Source organism: Balearica regulorum, chromosome 3 (assembly GCF_011004875.1).
Source record: "Balearica regulorum gibbericeps isolate bBalReg1 chromosome 3, bBalReg1.pri, whole genome shotgun sequence".
Lineage (NCBI taxonomy): Eukaryota > Metazoa > Chordata > Aves > Gruiformes > Gruidae > Balearica > Balearica regulorum.
In genome coordinates this window covers 103,106,922-103,124,377 of record NC_046186.1, presented here as the reverse complement: position 1 = coordinate 103,124,377, position 17,456 = coordinate 103,106,922, and the positions used below count along the sequence as shown (strand labels likewise).

Here is a 17,456-nt window from a genome sequence, read left to right as displayed (position 1 = left end):
GGGGTTTTTTTTTGTCATTTCATTCTGTATTTTCTGCACTTGAAACATCTAGATTATGGAAGTTAGCCTACTGATCATAAAGCACTTGAGTAAAGTGGCAAGGGCTTTTTTTGAGCTACTTTGCAGACTTGAGGAAGCTTTGAAGTTCTTCTGTTTGCAATGAACTCTGTAAGCCTCCAGCAAAGTTCTGTCACCCTGTTACATATTTGTCACGTTTCCATATTGGGGGGGGGGGGGCGGGAAATAAAGCTTAAGGGGGTAAAAATCAACGGTCTCTTAAGATCTTGCTGAGGGTGAAATGTAGAGGGAATCAAATCACTATTCTTTTCCTCTCTTTAGCTGTGGACAAAACCAGAGATAATCTATCTTAAACATCATGACCATAAAAGTACTTTTGCTTTTTTTTTGCTGGCTTCCTTTATGGTTAAAAATAACTCCTATTAACTCCTATTTGGGACTTTTCTGTGTAGTTTGGAAATTTGAAATTGAATTTAAAAAAATCTTAAACTTTGTATCTGAATTCTTAAAACACTTTGCAGGAGTAAAATATTTTTTCTCCATATAGTTAGTTATTTGTTCTGGTGGTGGTTTAAGTTTGACTTTTCCTTACTTTTTCCTAGTATAGTGCTCCTCATTATATAACATCTATGCAGTTAACTTTGGGCTAATTGTCTGAGTACCTAAGGAGAAATAAGCTTCTCTCTAAAGACAGAAAGGGAGAGAAAAGGGAAGTTGAGTGAGAATCAGTCATTAGAGTCACCATCTCTCCCCTGGTGTCCCTATAAAGCAGCGGTGTTGTATGCTACCCTCTTTCCTACAACAAAGGCGACTGTAAGAGTCTATAGCCACTAGTGACTCCTGATATTTGCAATTTTTCCTCACTGTGCTTTTCTTTCTGAACACTTATTTTTGTGTCTGCACGCACGTACAGATGCACACACACAAATGCATATATGGTATATTAGTATCTGCATGTTCATGCATACGTGCTGGCTTTTTGTCTTTTTTCTTTGGATCTGTATGCAGATCTTATTTTATTATGGTGGCAAAGAAATACTATGCTTTTAGATCAATTCCAGGTTAGTAATATAAGAGAGAATGGGAATTAATGTATTTCATGTTACGGTGGGATATGCCCAGTATTGAATTATATCAATCCTTACTATTTGTATACTGACGTATTTACTTTTATGATTTTTACAACTATTTACTAATTCAGCTTTCCAGTAGGTTTCTGAATTGACTGAGGATTTTTATTCCCATTTTATGGATAGATAGAAAGACAGGCATGTGTTAGCAAGGGAAGGTAAAGAGATTTTTATATTCATCCTCATACATGTCAGAAAGTTTGTCAGTCTCTCTTCTTGTCCCTCATCTTAGACTGGGGGATTGCCTCTCCATGAAAGGTGTCACCAGAGTTGAACGTGGCCACTGTGTACATAGAAAATACATGAATTCAGGTTGACTGACTTTAGATTTCTAAACAGCTCTCATAGAACACGTGGAAAGAAAAGAAGTTGAACGAGTGAAGAGATGGCATTGTATAAAGAATGAATACTTCTCTTTTCTCTATTTTTCCTTCCACCAAAGTTGTGAGTGCTCTTACATACTGAGAAGCCTATTTGAGAGTGTTATTTGTAAGAAATTGATAGTGCTGTCCGAAAAATTCAACAGGATGTTCCTGATGGTTGTAATCTGAATTAACCAGCTGTAAATGTTCTGTGATGAAGATTTAGCCTTTTTTAGGCTATGTTTTAAAAATGAACAAAGGAGAGGAAGTCTTCCCTGCCTCTCTACTTTTTTGTCAAAAGATTGAAGAAAATCTGTATTGTAGAGAATAAGTATTGCCAAGGTATTTCCTTTACCTCAACATATGGTGAATTGCATGTGCAGATTGCGGTAAATGCTGTGACATGTCTTGTGGCGTATAAGGCAAAACACAACATGGTGATGATGTTACTAAGACTTTTAATCGATTAGGTTACCCAATTTTGAACAAGATGACAGTAGCCAAGGTCTTTTCAGTAAAAATTCTTGAGAATAGATCATTCATTGTTCTATATTGACACACTTCCACAAGTTCCAGTGGATTTATGTGTTCTTCAGCACTATCTGAGGAAATGAAGCCAAGAGTTAATTCGTATAAATGGTTTATTTGTTAAAAGTATCTAGAACAGGACATTAACTGATGAGTAGCTACTTAATAATGCTGTATGAACATTCCTATGTGAATGGGTTGGGTATAAAAGGTTGTAATCCTATTACCCTATTCATCAGAGAAGTCAACTGTATATTTTGCATGGATTACTTCCATGTGTGAATAGGCTTGTCTGAATTGCTTTTTATTCACCTTAAATATTAAATATTTTGCTTCAGTGGATAACACCTGGATAGTATTTCTGTCAATTGAAACGCTATTTTTAGTGGGGGACCAATCCATAAAAACAGTTAGGGATTTTTGCCACAGTTAGGTGGAACGGAGGTGTCACCTTTCATATTCTGTCATAGTTTATCTCAGAGCACTGGCCGAAAAAAGGAGATCTGGATTATTCATCCTAAAGTGACTGACATTCCCATCTCCCACTTGCCAGGCAGTGTACTAATCTCTGGGTTCATAAGCAAGGAAGGCAGAATACTGCCCAACTGTACTACTAGGGGTGGGGGGAAGTCGTCTTTACTGGAGGAGGAGACGGAGCAAGTACTATTGTAACCCAGGGCTAAAGACACGTCTCTGGTCAGGGTGAGGCAGCGCACATGTCGGCAGCAAAGGGGGCAAGAGGAGTGGCTCGTGAGTCCTGGGCATTTGTGGATCTGGATTTTTGTTCATGGGTGCTTATACTCAACATGAGCATCAGAATGTAGTCCTATTGCTATTTTCTAATACAGCTTAATTTATTGATACTGCAGCTGTTGAACTAGACTGTAACGTGAAGTGACAGCCATAGCATTGCAGTCGGCAATTTTGAGAAGTGATAAGAATTCTTGTTTACTCTGTAAATGTGATAGTTCAGATTTGTTGGCCTCGGCCTTATGTGTTACATAAGAGAATAATATACAGTGTTTTGTTGTTATTTTCCTCATTATAATAGTTCTGTAAATGAACTAAATTTTTTATTCTACTCTTTGCCATTGTGCAGATTACTCCCCCCCCCCCCCCGCCCCGAGAGTTTTGCGTGTTGATCAATGGCAGGATTTGGTTATATAGGAAAAAACACTCCATACTGTTAATGATGACAGATACAATTAAATTAATTCTCTGCCATATCCTTTGATGTACACAGATTTTCCCCATTAATATTGATAGACTTTAGAGTCACAGGCACATGTTGGGAGGGGAGCAAGCTCCTGAATGTTGTATTTTGCTCTTTGTGGAGCTGACTATATCACTTTATGTCTAAATGTAAGGAAAGCTGCTGACAGTTTTGATATATTAAATTATAACTGAGAACTAATTCAAGGATCAAAGATGCTCTTTGGGAGAGATCACTTTACTGGTAGGAAAAATCATTACCTTTTTTCCCAGTCTCATATATTTGTACTGTATGTCTTGGAAATATCATTCCCTACAGTTTCTGAATCTTGATGTTTAATTTAACACAAAGGTCTTTGAGCAGCACAATGGGAGGGGGGCTTCTGCTAGTAAAACGTCGTCACAGGAAATTGAAATGTACATGTTTTTTCTCATTTATCAAAGAAGTGCAAAAATCTAAACTGACATTTTATATCAAATGAATTATGAACTGTGTACTTTGTACCTAAGGGAACAACAACTAAATTAGACTTTTGTTAAAAAGAGAGAGAGAGTGAAAAATAGACTTTTAATAAAATATAGTCATTTTTGGTATTGTGTCTGAACCTGACATATGCTTTCCTTTGCAGAAGAAAACTAGAGAGTATAGGCTACTTCAAAGGCTTTGAATGCCTTAGAGTGAATTGAGAAGCAGGTTAAGATAACACACAAACCAGAGTTTCTACTTAATAAGTCTTGTTGTTTTGATATGTTTGTTTTCAGCTTTGTCCAACTCAGGTGAACAGGAAAAGATAATATGCTTTTTAATAGCTTGAAGAATGGAGCAAAGTAGTAAATGATTTATTTTTTTTTAACTTCCATTTATGAGAATATGATTGTTACCGAAAAAAAGCTTCCAGGGAGCAAAATTTTAGACTCAACTATAAGAGATAAATTTTCAAAGAATTATGTCTTCTGTATTTTAAGGCCATGACTTCCACTGTCTTTAGGCAAACAACATGTCACACAAGCAAAGACGAAACTTCCAGTAAAGTTAGAGTTTGTAACATTTATGAGATTTTGTACATTCCCAATTTCTGAATTTTCTTCATGACTTTCAGTGGGAATATATTTATTTCAATGCATTGACATAGAAGACACTTTGATATTGTTGTGTAAGCACCTAAACCTTAGAGAAAATGGGAAATGAGAAGATAAAATTCCATGGTTTCTTTGACAACATATTCCCTAGTGCACTCCTATGGCGCTTCTTGATATATGAACAAAATACGCAAGAACTAGTTGCTTTTCTCATATGTCATATACATATGTTTCATAAAGATGTATTTCAGAAGATTAAGTTAGAATATACAAAAGCTTTCGGGAACTCTGCAAGCTCCTTACAGAAAACAATGGTGTATGAACAGTGATTGGGGAAATATCATATCATGAACACATCACAAAATCTGAAACACAATGAGACCAGCTATGTTTGTAGATTTACTATTGTTTTATATCAATACCATCAGGAGACTAGAACTGGAACCAAAACCAAAGCTGTAATGAGATGTATTAATGACGGCACATTCTCAGCTGAGGTATCCAGAGGAGGCAGTGCCTTGGTCTTTGCAACCTTGCAACTCCCAGTAATGATAAACTCATCTGATCCTTTAATGTGGGCATCTGCTGTGAACAATGGTTTATTTGTTGGTATAAACACTGGCTATTTTTAGTTAAAACTCAGGTGACTGTTTTTTCTCATTTATAACTAGGATTTTACTGTTCTTATTCAACAATACTGATTTTCTTTTTCTAAATGTTCTCTGTATTTATAAATCATAGTACTATATAGTATTCATTTCAAACCAACATTCAAATAAACATGTAAATGCCACTGGAAACGTGGCAGTGTAAATGCACATTTCTCTGTTACGGAAAGGGAAGGAGAAGTGGTGGCAGCTTGAGGGGGTGCAGTGGTCTGGGAGAGTTGCACAGAGAGCTGGTCCCCTCCAGGCATGCCGGAGTCAGACTTTCTGCTTGTTGCTGTCTGTGGAGGAGACGAGGGGGACGAGGAGAATAACTGCAAGTTGGAAGAGTCGCTCCCTTCTTTCTCAACACCTGCCTCCCATTTTCCCTATAAAAAGACATTGACAAGGAGACAAGGGGTATTGGTGATTACCACACATGGCATAAAGGAGTTCATTAGCAGCTGCAAACCAAATCCAGCTCTGTGTTGCCTGGATTACTGGGAGCAGAAACTTTGAGAAAACCACTTTTCCTCCTTTTTCTGCAAATAAGAAGAGAATTTGAGGGGGGGAATGTCTGTTAGGGCTTCAGTTGTTTCATGGCCAAAAGGTAGTCCAGTGACCTGGATCTCACAGATACCCATAGGATGTTCAAGATATAATAAGACTGCACCGCCCACTGTGCGTAGTGGCTCCCTAACACCAGCTAATCTGTCATCTTGTCAGATCCGTTTTCTATTTATGGACACTCTCAAGCTTGGATTCTATCAGAAATGGTAGTATTTCACATCATCCTCTGTGTACTGCAGAGAAATGCATGGATTAAAAATAACTACAGGTAATCTTATTGCAGATCTAATTTATTTGCAAACCTGCATTATTCTCCAGTCTGTACATTTAGGGATAAATATATTGATGCTTCCGTCAAAATGCACATCAACTGGTAAGACTTTTGTTTTCTGTCAGCAGATTAGACTGTTCTGGGAGTAACAGTCCACTGGCACATTCGTACTAGCATTCGTAATGCTAGCATTTGAACCACACTTATTTAACAAGAACATTCACATCTTCTCTAATATCTTTCTTTCTTTAGCATGAAGTTAGGTTGCTGTGTTTTCTTAGTGGAGATATAGCAACAATCATTTGCAGAAACCACGTCCACTTATTCATGTGGAATGCTGCTTTTTGGTTTTGAATATCCTCTGTTTTCCTTTCAGTCATAGAATAAAGCAATAATGAAAAATTCATTTTCAGCAACTTATGCTTTGGCCTGAGGCATGTGCTTCTTGTAACATCACCACCTCTGTGCCTTGTCTTTTTTTTTTTTTTTCCTTCCTCCTCCATCTTCTATGATGTTAGAGTCTCCTTCATTGAATTATTAGGCTGAAAAAGAGTTCATCAGGAAATCATATTGTGCATTTTCTTTCCTTAAAACCATAAGCTCATCTCATTTCTAGTAAAACTTTTGTTTAGTCTGATGGAGCTTTTCCAGTTTGAAATCTTGCAGCAGTTTAATCCCATTACTGTACATCTTGTTTCCCAGGACACAGAGATTCTCTTTGTCTTTGCAAAACTTCTGTGAAGTTGAAGATCACTACAGGTCTATCCCCTTGCTCTTCTAGTATTCTTTAGGCTACATAGGTTCAGACTTTCTTCCCTGGTCTTTTCCCAACCATCAGGGACATAATTTGGGGTTTTTTTGTTGCTTTGGGGAATCCCCTATTTCCAGAGCTCTGTAAGTACTGGTTAGTTTCAAACATGAAGGAAAAACCTTAAAAGCCAGCCTGCAGTTCTTTGAAATTGTACTATCAACATCAAGAAAGAAACTTCGATTTAGCCAACTGTCTCCTCACCAGCAGTCTACGAGACTCTCACCAGAGGTGGGAGGTGCCAGTGCTGCCATCCACGTGGAAGCTAGCATACCTGCCTCTGCTCATAGCTCTCTGCCTGCAGGTAGTAATTGTAAGGGAAGCTGTAAGAGTTTGAAGATTATGTCAAATTCTTTCATCCTTTTCCTTTAAAAAAAAAAAAAATCCTGAAATTAATCTCTGAAGTTGCTTCATGCAGGAAGCCATAGCTATTGCATGAAGATAGACAGGATCTTGTTCCCTCGGCTCTTGCCACATCTGTTCCCTTATGTAAGTAAAAAGAGGCAGATCTGATAGTTTCTCAAAAGTTTAATTTTCCAGGAACTACAGTTACAATTTACCCACAGGAGTTTGTTTAGTTGTGGTTTCTTCTCGATTTTGTAATACCAATCCTGATGTTTTTTCTTCATGGTCTTTTTTTTAAAAATTAATTTTGTGATATGACAGTTATTGGCTAGGCACCCTTTCAAACAGTCTGATGACTAATTAGTTTTACTGGGCAGTTATAAATTCCATCCAATGTCTTTATTACAGGTACTAAAATCATTAATCATTCAGCTAATTGCTTATTGGCATTCCTTTGTAGCTTTTAGCGTTTAGCAAAGTTCTTGCTGAATAACATGGATAAACTTCTATCCAGCATGAGGGATGGAAGACAGGTTACTTCTTATGTAAAGGTGACAAATCTGTAAGACATTTTCATAGTGTTGACTATGAACATGTGTTGACTATGGAAAGGGGCATTTCTTACACATATTTTTACTTGAGACCCATATCTGGATTGCAGATGTTGAGGCTGTACATGAAAATTCATTAAAAGGAGGGGGAGATCTGATTTTGTTTTTCTTTAGAGCAGTATTAATGAGCAATAAGTAAGCCTGCTCTGGCATTTCAAAAGCCAACTGTCTTAAACTTCAGATCTGCAGGTCCTGGAGTAAAGCCTGAGTTGATTTACAGGGCCCTACTAAGATTGTATTCTGCAGCTTGGAATACCACATAGGGCAAGTGGAGGAAAATTTGCAGTTAGAGCTTACACACTCAATCCAGATAAAGATAAATTTTAGATTTTTTCCAACTTCTTATTTTCATATTTCCAAGTGATATTGTGCCTTACAAGTACAAGTAACATTAAAGATTAATGCTAAAACTGAAAAGATTTACAAAGCCACTCCTTTTCAAGTGAAATTACTATCATAGCAGAGATCAGATGTATAAAACAGGATAGATCATGAAGAGAGAACAAGATGTTTCTGTACCGTTTATGTCATACTTCTGAAAAGAAAATTTCATGAACATGAGGCATGAACAGGTTCGGATTTACTGGGAAGTTTACGGAGGCTTTAAGCTACTCCTTTATGTGTCTTTACTTGCTTTTTCCCATAGCGCAGCTTCCTTTCTTCCCAAGCCCCATGTGTCAGAGGGGCAAGCAAGAAGGCCACCATGGACCTTTCACATTGTACATTCCAAAGCGCATGGATGTGTGTTGAATAAGGGGTGCGTTGTCCCTGGTATATGTATTAGTAGCCGGAGATATATCTGTAACGGAAAACATGTATCAGTGAAATTATGAAATTAAAAAGAAAAATCCAGGAAGACTCTATGCATTCTTTAGGCATTAAGTAGGTGGAAAACAACATGATTGAACATACATATTAAATGAAAATCAAGAACAACCATGTGTATTTTCTATACACTCAGTAGGAAAGATAGCTGGGAAAAGAGGGTTAAAAACCAACCCGGAGTAAACTTCAATGAACCTGTGAAGATAAGAAACAAAAAAGCAATCTTCTGCTTTGCCAATAGATAAAGGTTTATAACTAGCATGCCCTTCTAGTGATGACATATGACCCAGCATCATGGCCTGTCTTTCGGTTAAATGAAACAAAAACACATGGCCACGTTGAGAATTATGGAGAGTGCAATGACTGGAATTATTTGGACTGAGCAAACAGCTAGATAACAGGCATACCTGGCAAAATCAGGAGAAACAAATGTCAACGTGCAGAACATATTGCCATAAAAAGTGCCGACATGAGATGATCTCAGTGTGGGCACCTAAAATAGAAAATGAATCGGGAGTATCTAAGCAATCACTGGAATAAGATAAAGAAATGGGGTTTGTGAATTGAACCTGGAAAAGAGTGAGAGTAGGCATGACTGAGTGAGACATTCCTGTAAAGGCAGTCTGACTGAAACTTTTCCTTGCCGTTATGGCACAGACTGTGGAGAGCCTATTTTCCTTCTCTGTAGTTAAATACCTGCAGTTATCGTTTGCATACACGTGTACAAAAAATATTTTGATAAGATGCAAATGCATCATCTGTGCTAAATATTTTACACGTGCAGATGTGGCAAATTGTAAAGTTACATTTACATAACTCCAAACTCTTCTAGCTGCCTGTCTGCAGATATTATGGATACAGCAGGGCCAACATATCTGATCACTATTAAAAATGGTGTCGCTTCACGTCAAAATTGGTGTGAGTTTACACCAGGTTGATAGATATCAAATCAAGCTCTACTGGCTTTTCTCCCTCTTATTAAGATTAATAGTGCAGATATTGTAATAAATAAATAATAATTTATTGTCCTAATGATAGTTCACTTTTAACAGTCCTACTTACAGCCATCTACTTTCAGAAAATTTAAATTTTAGATATATCCTTATGATAAATATAATGAATACAGGCCTTCAACATGGAGTAAACATTTAAGCACAGTTATTTAACACAATGCTTGCTGTCCTAAAATAAACAAATACTTAGAAAGCTGACTACTACTGCATATGTTATTTAAGATAAGGAAATTGAGGCAAGAAGTTAAAACACTTTTCCAAGACTGCTTCGCACATTAGTGGCTGAGCAGGGATCAGATCTTTCTTGACTCAGCTGCATATACCTGAGTATCTGCAATACAATATATCATTGTCAGCTTGAAACAATCTTCGGTTTTTATTATTTTTTGGGGCTGTTTATTAATTCTTTGATTAAAATTGACATCTGATTAAACATTTTATTCTGCCTTTGTAGTCTTTTCATATACAAAGCGTGACTTTCTGCCCTGCTAAGTGAGGATTTACTGGGCTAGATGTTGATTCAGTAGGTTGCAGGTGGAGTGGTTGCCCCCTGAGGGTCATATTAAAGCTTGAGGGGAGCTTTTTGAGCAACATTGCATCTTAAAGACAATATATCAAGCTGATAGATACATGGCTCTTCTGTTGAGAAATTCGCAGCAGAATTATTGCTGGTTGCCAGTTATTACTTGGGTAGTAAGGAGTCTCTCGGGAATATGGATTGGATAAAAAGGGTTAAGCTGAGGGAAATGTTACACTGAAGACCTTGGTGATGAGGAGTGTTTGAAATGTTCAAAGGATGTTTTGTGTGCAATTTAGAATTACCATTTTTTGGGGGGGAAGTGCTCTGTAGTTTTAATGATCAAAGTGTGATTAGTTTAACAGAGCACCTTTCTTATTACGACTCAGCAGAGACTCGACAATTTCTTTGTCGTACCTTCCAGTCCCCCTGCCCTATTCCTGTTTGAATCGCAGAGCTGAGGACACTGGCTCTCGTGCATAGCTGAGGACATTCTCTGAGACCTACGAGATGTCTTTCAAATGAGATAAATTTGCCATATATTCTAACACGTCGGTTTGAAAGTAGTGGGCTCGGCTTGTTCTTCAGGTCGGTTGACTTTCACAAGAGATTTGTCCAAATTTTCTACTCTTCCCTATGCTGTGCTTTTGTTGGTAGAAGAGATTTGAACATTGAGCTGAGATTACCTACGCCATTAAAATAACATCTGCACTATGAATTGTTATTGACATTTAGACAGCTACATCTTTGTTTTTTTGATGAACATTCCTGTATCGCTGTAATAACCACCACTATACATACATAAAGCTTAACTGGAGCTTTTACTTTATAGATCTCAGAAAGCTTTACAAAGAAGGATAAGTATTATTATCTCCATTTAACAGATTGAGAAATGAAAGCCAAAGGTGAAGTGATGTGTCCTGATGGAACTGGAAATAAATTTAACACTTTTGCCTCCTCAGTGAGTTACACACACTGTCTCCTCAATAACAATGTGAACTTTGGCTTCCTGGCCAAATTACAGCTCAGCTAATTAGATTAATTTTTAGATGTAGCTAGTTTTGCTGTGTAGAATTTCTGTGTGCACTTAAAACTACTGGTGCATTTTAAGCTACAGACAGTTCAGTTTTAAATCAGGTAGTAGCCTGCTTTGAAGGGATATCGAGTCTTTCTGTTAGTGTCAGCTTGTGAAAGCATTTTTAAAACCCTGTAATAAAAGTTTTTACGTTAGTTGTGCCGTCTTTCTCATGCTGGCCGAGTTTGCCTCCTACCAACTTCAGGAATCACTTTATAAAGGGATGCCAAAATAATTCATGATTACCTACTCTACATCCATAAGGTTCAAACCCCCTTATCGCACAACTTAACTCCAACAGTAGCTATGTTGCTGCTAAACAGAACAATGTTAAGTGAGGTAAATATGTGCTCTCCATTTTACTCTGAGAGTGAAATTTGATTCACATACAGAGGCATTTGGTGTGCAGATGTTTGGTTTTGATGGCTCAGCTGGAGGGATGTTGGGGGCTGTTCAAGTTAAATCAGCCATCTTCTTCCCTCTGAGTTGAGGTGCTCACAAGCTCTTGATTGGCCTTGAAGGTGTTGGCAAGGGATCTGCAGACCATGAATTACCTCAGTCTCAGGCATCTCCTGGATTTGGAAACAGGAAGATTTCAAGTTTACTCGGGATTTACTGGAGCCTTATTGCCTAGGTCTAGTAACAGCAGCAGGAGGGAGCATCCAAAGGCAGTCAGGCTGGCTGAAGCCCAGAAATTTTATGTTGTCTTTTTCACAATAGCAGAGAGGAGGGGAAGGGAGTGAGGTAAGCTGGAGATCCTGTTCCACTTCATCTTGTCCTGAAAAAAACCAAGAGGGTTGCAGGGCTAAGGGCCAATTCTCAGAAGTAAAATACCTGGTAATAACTCAGGTACCCCAGCAGCCAGCTTTTAGTAAAAATTTCTTATGAGAACTGGCAGACCTTGAACTTGAGGGAAAGGGAACAAATCTCTGGATTGGAGCAAGATATGTCTTGTGCCTTTCTACGTAATACAGTTTGGAGCTGGAGCTGAAGAATTTTGAAGTTCCCCAGTCATAAATATGTATCATCAGAGTAAAGCAGCCAGGTACTAGTTCACATATTTCTGTGGGTATGTGTCAGTATAAATAAAAACTATTGTATATGACTGATAACTTTTTTGTTTCCAAGCCAATGCCATCCTTTCATCTGTTTCAGGGAGAAAATGATTCAGACAGTGTATCACAAAGTCTGTTACTTTCCTCCTAGTAACCACTTCATATACAGGTGGTAAATGAAAATCATAAAACTTACTGTAAAATACTGTTCGCTCATATTACAACTTACAACTTATGCCTTGAGGCTTACAACTACGCCTTAAGTTACAGATCTCTGAGACTTTTTTTTCCAATAGAGAGAAGGAAGAAAATAACAGCAACAAAAAATATCTGTTAGAAAGACCGAAGAAAGAAGCAAATGGTAACTACTGGACCATGAAAAGCAAAACTATTATGCAAGAGTTTAAATGACAAAGGCAGTAACTTTCCAGTGTTTTAACTCTCTGGAAAAGAGCTACACAGCTACTGCTACAGACACGCATAATATATAAAAGTTCCAGATGTGTTTATATACAGAAAGTTTCTTCAACAGATTGTTTTCTTCTTAAAGAAAAAACAATGCCATAAACTCAGGGGAGCAAATTGGCATAGTTCTTTTCACTGCACGCAGTGAAATTTGCAGCAGTTAAAGGTCATTGGTGGTATCATTACTGACAGATTTTGATCTGCAGTTCCTGGACTTCATAAAAATTAATTTCCTTAACAAAACAGTGGGCTAGAGGCTGAGACTTCCATGTATCTATTTTCATTTCTACCTAAAGATGTTTTTTCCTTTAAAATTTCTGCTGTTTTCTTTTTAAAATATTATTAATTTATAAGAGTGAGAATGTATCTGAATGATAAAAAGTCTGATCAATTTTACTCTTGCTGGCTAACACTTCCATGAGCATTTCTTTAACTTCTCGAGGTGGCAGAGCTGGGCACAAGGAGAAATAGATAATATTTGAACAGGTGGTAGAGAATATGTTGCTTCTGAATTACTTTTGGTATTTGGAGGTTTGCTTTTAGCAAAATTATACTCACGTAGCTCGATTGGAAAGAAGAAAATAAGGAAATAGCATTGTTCAGTAGTGAAAATGTTAAACTAAATGGACCATGTTAACATTGCTGTTGATCCTGAGGAACAGTTTTTCCAGTATATGGAGCATTTTGTTTCCACCCGGCATATGTTCTCCATGGTTTTCTCTGCTCTAATTCATCCATGTTTTTCGACAGCTCCAGATGGCGTGATGCCTCCAAGGCTTTCATCTGCCACTCCGACCAGTCTTCAGGTTGTCTGGTCTACACCAGTTCGCAACAACGCCCCAGGCACGCCCAGCTACCGACTCCAGATGCGGCGGAGGCATTCTGCTGGTGACATTTTAGAGTACGCAGACTATAGCAAGGCCACCATCAACTGCTGAGCAAGAAAAGTCCCATTATCTTGAATATGGCTCAGCTTTAGGGTGGCTGGTTTTGTTACAAGACGTGTAATGTTTTAGTCTTTCTTTAGGTGCTGGAATGTTTAACGATGCCACTCATCTTGCTTTTTTTTGCAGTTTGCTTTCCAGCCCTACTGCTTCCTTACAACACAGGGTTGGAGATCTTCAGCCATACACCGAGTATGAGATGAGAGTGGTTGCCTCCAATGGTTATGGCAATGCTTATAGCAAGTGGACGTCAATGACTACAGCAGAGGACAGTAAGCAGTCCGATCTTATTTAACTCCCTTTAGCAGAAAATATATATAACAGTTCAGCTGCCGTTGCACTTAAATTTCTTTTGGTTATCTAGCTTTCTCAGTTAAACAGCAATAATATATTTCCTTCCTGAATATTAACTTGCAATAATAACTCCTAAGGGATCAAGTATCTGCTGTCTTAGATTTTCATAAAACATGAATATTTAAATATATGTTTTGTGAAGTAGTATAATTTCGTTTTATAATATCCTTCCATGCATATGTGTTCATATACAGTTACTTTAAGATGCACTGGTACGTACAGCTTTGTAAGTGGTATTCCTTTGTATTCAGGGCCTTGATTTTGATTTCAGTCATATCAGAGAAAATAAGTTGAAGTTAATAATATATGACAGTGTCTTATCTCTGTGTTGAGAGTACCTAAGCTTTACCACAGCTGAACAGAACTTTTCATTCCCAGTGATCTTTGCTAATTCAAAGTGGTGATCTACTCGTCTGAAATTGAGTTTGTCATTGCCAGTCCCATCACTTGCCTCATTAATAGTTCTATGTTCTGCAGTCTCACTCCACGTAATTTGTTCAACAGTTCCTTGATCTTACAAACAGGTATCAGTAGCCATTTAGTTGGCAGGGTAGGATTTTGCACCTGATACAATATACGACAAAACTTGAGCTTGTTGTATGTAATACATATACAAAATACATATTTTCAGCTTTTTTCAAGAAACTGAGCTATTAGTTTTCTCTTACAATGTAGCAGGATATCTAATAGCACACTTTTTGGAAAAATCTGTTGTTTTCAAACATATTCTTTGCTGTTTTTTTTTTTTTTTAAATCAGTAATGGATGACCCCATGTACTAAATTTTAGAGAAATTAAGTCTTTTCTAAAGAGTTGTTTAACAAGAAAGTAAGTCGTAAGTAAGCAGGAAAAGGCAGAGTGGGGGATGTTTCATTAGTGGTTTCATCACTGTGTTGCTTTCTCTGCCTCCACCCCAAAGTGCCTTGTGGTCTTACTCGATTTTACACTGATATGATATCTGCATTTCAGACCGTAAATTTAACCTGGTGCTCATATGCAATTGTCATAGCAAATAGTCAGTGCTGGTGACTCAACTTCATTTTAGTCCTTTCTCTAAATGGATAGCTGTCTATCTTGAGAAAACACCCAGAAGAAAACATGTGTTCCCACAATTGTAAAACATTTTTCTTTGAAGCTGAGCAAATAATTCACAACAGAAATTTATCTGATAAATCCATTTACGCTCCAAAGGTATAAGTGTATCTATGAACACATTACCTATAAGTAATTACCTAATATAAGTAAGTTCTGAACTTGGTCTTTACATGCTGAAGATGTGTTATCTACCTGTGAAAATCTTCGGTGAGATTCAATTCCTTTATTGTAATTGTTGCTACCAAAAGTGGATACAATATTATTAAACTTGTCTACATTCATGATCTAAATGCAACCAGTCTCCTATGACTATTTAGTTCAAATTGCAATGATTATTTAGCTTTGGTCTGATAGTTCACATAACGTTGTTTCTTTTTAGATAGGACGAGAACAGAAGTACATTTAAAAGGCATCACTTGTTAGTACATGTAAAATTTATTTTTTGTGCAAAGTAGAAGGTGTAGAACTTTCAAATTCTCTTTTTGGGACTTAAGGATAGGGCAGAAGGCCTTCATAGGATATACATTCCTATACAGTCTTCTTGAACATATGTGTAGAAGTTACCTGCTGCATAGAACTTGGACAGTCTTTGTGCACTAGCACGAAATGTTACCCTCTGCAAAACCTCACTGCAAAAATGCCTTAAGTTAGTATGGAAGGTAGATGTTGCCAAAGGAAATTTAAGAACAAGAAAAGAAAAATATAATGCCTCTGCCAGGGTTTACACAATCGAAATATTAACAAACAACTCACCTCTTTGGCTATGATGCTACATCGTGTTCCTTAGCTTGAAACAAACTTCTGTAGTTCAGTTGTAAACTCCATGTCTCCAAGGGGAAAATTATTTTCCTCAAAATGTCCTCTTCCGTTTGCACTGATACTGCTACAGAATACATGCTGACGTGTCCCCAGTATCCAATAACCCTTGTAATTTACAAAACCCCCTCCAACTTTCAGTGGTGACAAAGGACTCTGGGTTTGGTGTCATTGTGGAGGGCTACCATCTGTGAAAGGATATTCAACTCAATTGCTTAAGACTGAATGATTGTCACTGGGTATAAGCACTATTTCTGTCAAGGTTTCTTATAAAACTGCCTATACTGACAGCTTCTTATGGAAGTACACTTAATTCCTGGCCCTGCTAACCACTGGACGTTGGCTTTTTAAAGTACAATTTGACAGAAGAAATTTCCCATATCTCTTACTCTGTTGAAATATATGCATGTGCACATGTTCTTATTGATTTTTATGCAGTGAATATTCGTCTTTTTTGTTTCACCAAAGCATAAAATATCTGTAGGAATAAAAGAAATGAGTGTGTGTGTGTTTATGTGCACATACACCTGATAGCAATAGACGTAAATCAAAACATCCACTTTTAAAGTGAATAGAGTTCTACTAATACAAGCTGACAATTTCACAAATATCTGCATATTATACTCTATTTATGATTAATATTTAGTAAACTAGGAGGATATTAGGAATGATTAAGGAAAAATTAGCAAATGCTGCCATAAAAATTTGTTGTATCTAATAATAAAACGTCTCCATATACACATTAGTAGGTTTGGGGTATTTTTTAATGCAAGAAAAAATGCTGTAAATAATTTTCGAATACTTCCATTTACATGAGCGTGGCACTAGTAAGTGATTCCATGCATTTTTAAAAGTCTAACCTGCCCCTGCCAGATAACAATAACATACACATCCTATGAATATTTTAAAACCTGTTAAACATGTGTTAATAAAAGATGTTTGTTCCAGTGATCTTGGTCAGTATAGCATCAGACTATTTACTGCCAGACAAATAGAAACAGTTGATGAAGTTTCTGGATTAGATCTTGCTTTCAGTAACTTGAATGTAAATTTAAGATAACTCTTGCAATCGATGTAATCACCACTGAACTGAGAGGTCAGTACGTACCATTGAACTGAGAGCAGAATTTCACGGATTTTATTCAGAAATAAAATTATATTTTCTAGATGTAAAAAAAAAGAAGATATCAGTTAAGTTTCCCCTTTTGTTATGGCAAGTCTTTGAGCTGTCCAAGAAGGAAGCTGTAAAGGAGTTGGTTATAGCTACCTGAAGCTGGCCCAATGGCAGCTACTGCATTCTTATGGTGTAGCTTTATGATCCACAACATTATATTGGCTGATAGCAATCCACACGGTGTAATCTTTGATCAAATGAAGAAAGGTGCTTTTTCTAGTGCTTGAGAAAATCCATATTGATTTGGAGAAGTTTTAAGCTAGCAAAATTGGTACTTTAGAGAAAAGCTGCCTGTTCCTTTCTTTTGAGCGTCCCAGAAACTGTCTGCAGTCCAATGAGTTGCGTACAGCAGGACATCTCAGTCACCAGCATGTTCTCTTCATTTCAATCCCATGGGTCAGTGTACAATTCCAGTATGGAGAACTCACTGAAGCCCTTACTGCAAGTGGCTTGCAGTAGTTGAGAGAAGGTTTTGCAAGTTGCCTGCCAGGCAGTCCAGTTTTTTACTTTTAGTTCTTACATAAGTGACTGCAAGTCCATCTCTT

The 17,456-nt window shown here is 37.3% G+C and overlaps 1 protein-coding gene across 1 annotated transcript in view; it reads left to right on the top strand.

Annotated features, from left to right (window-relative positions):
* Positions 1 to 17,456, top strand: part of USH2A (usherin) — a 396,138-nt gene that overhangs the window by 242,938 nt on the left and 135,744 nt on the right. The window contains exons 38-39 of the mRNA XM_075749252.1: positions 13,280 to 13,430; positions 13,603 to 13,745. Of these exons, the coding sequence (XP_075605367.1) occupies positions 13,280 to 13,430; positions 13,603 to 13,745 (294 nt within the window). The remainder of the gene's footprint in view (positions 1 to 13,279; positions 13,431 to 13,602; positions 13,746 to 17,456) is intronic.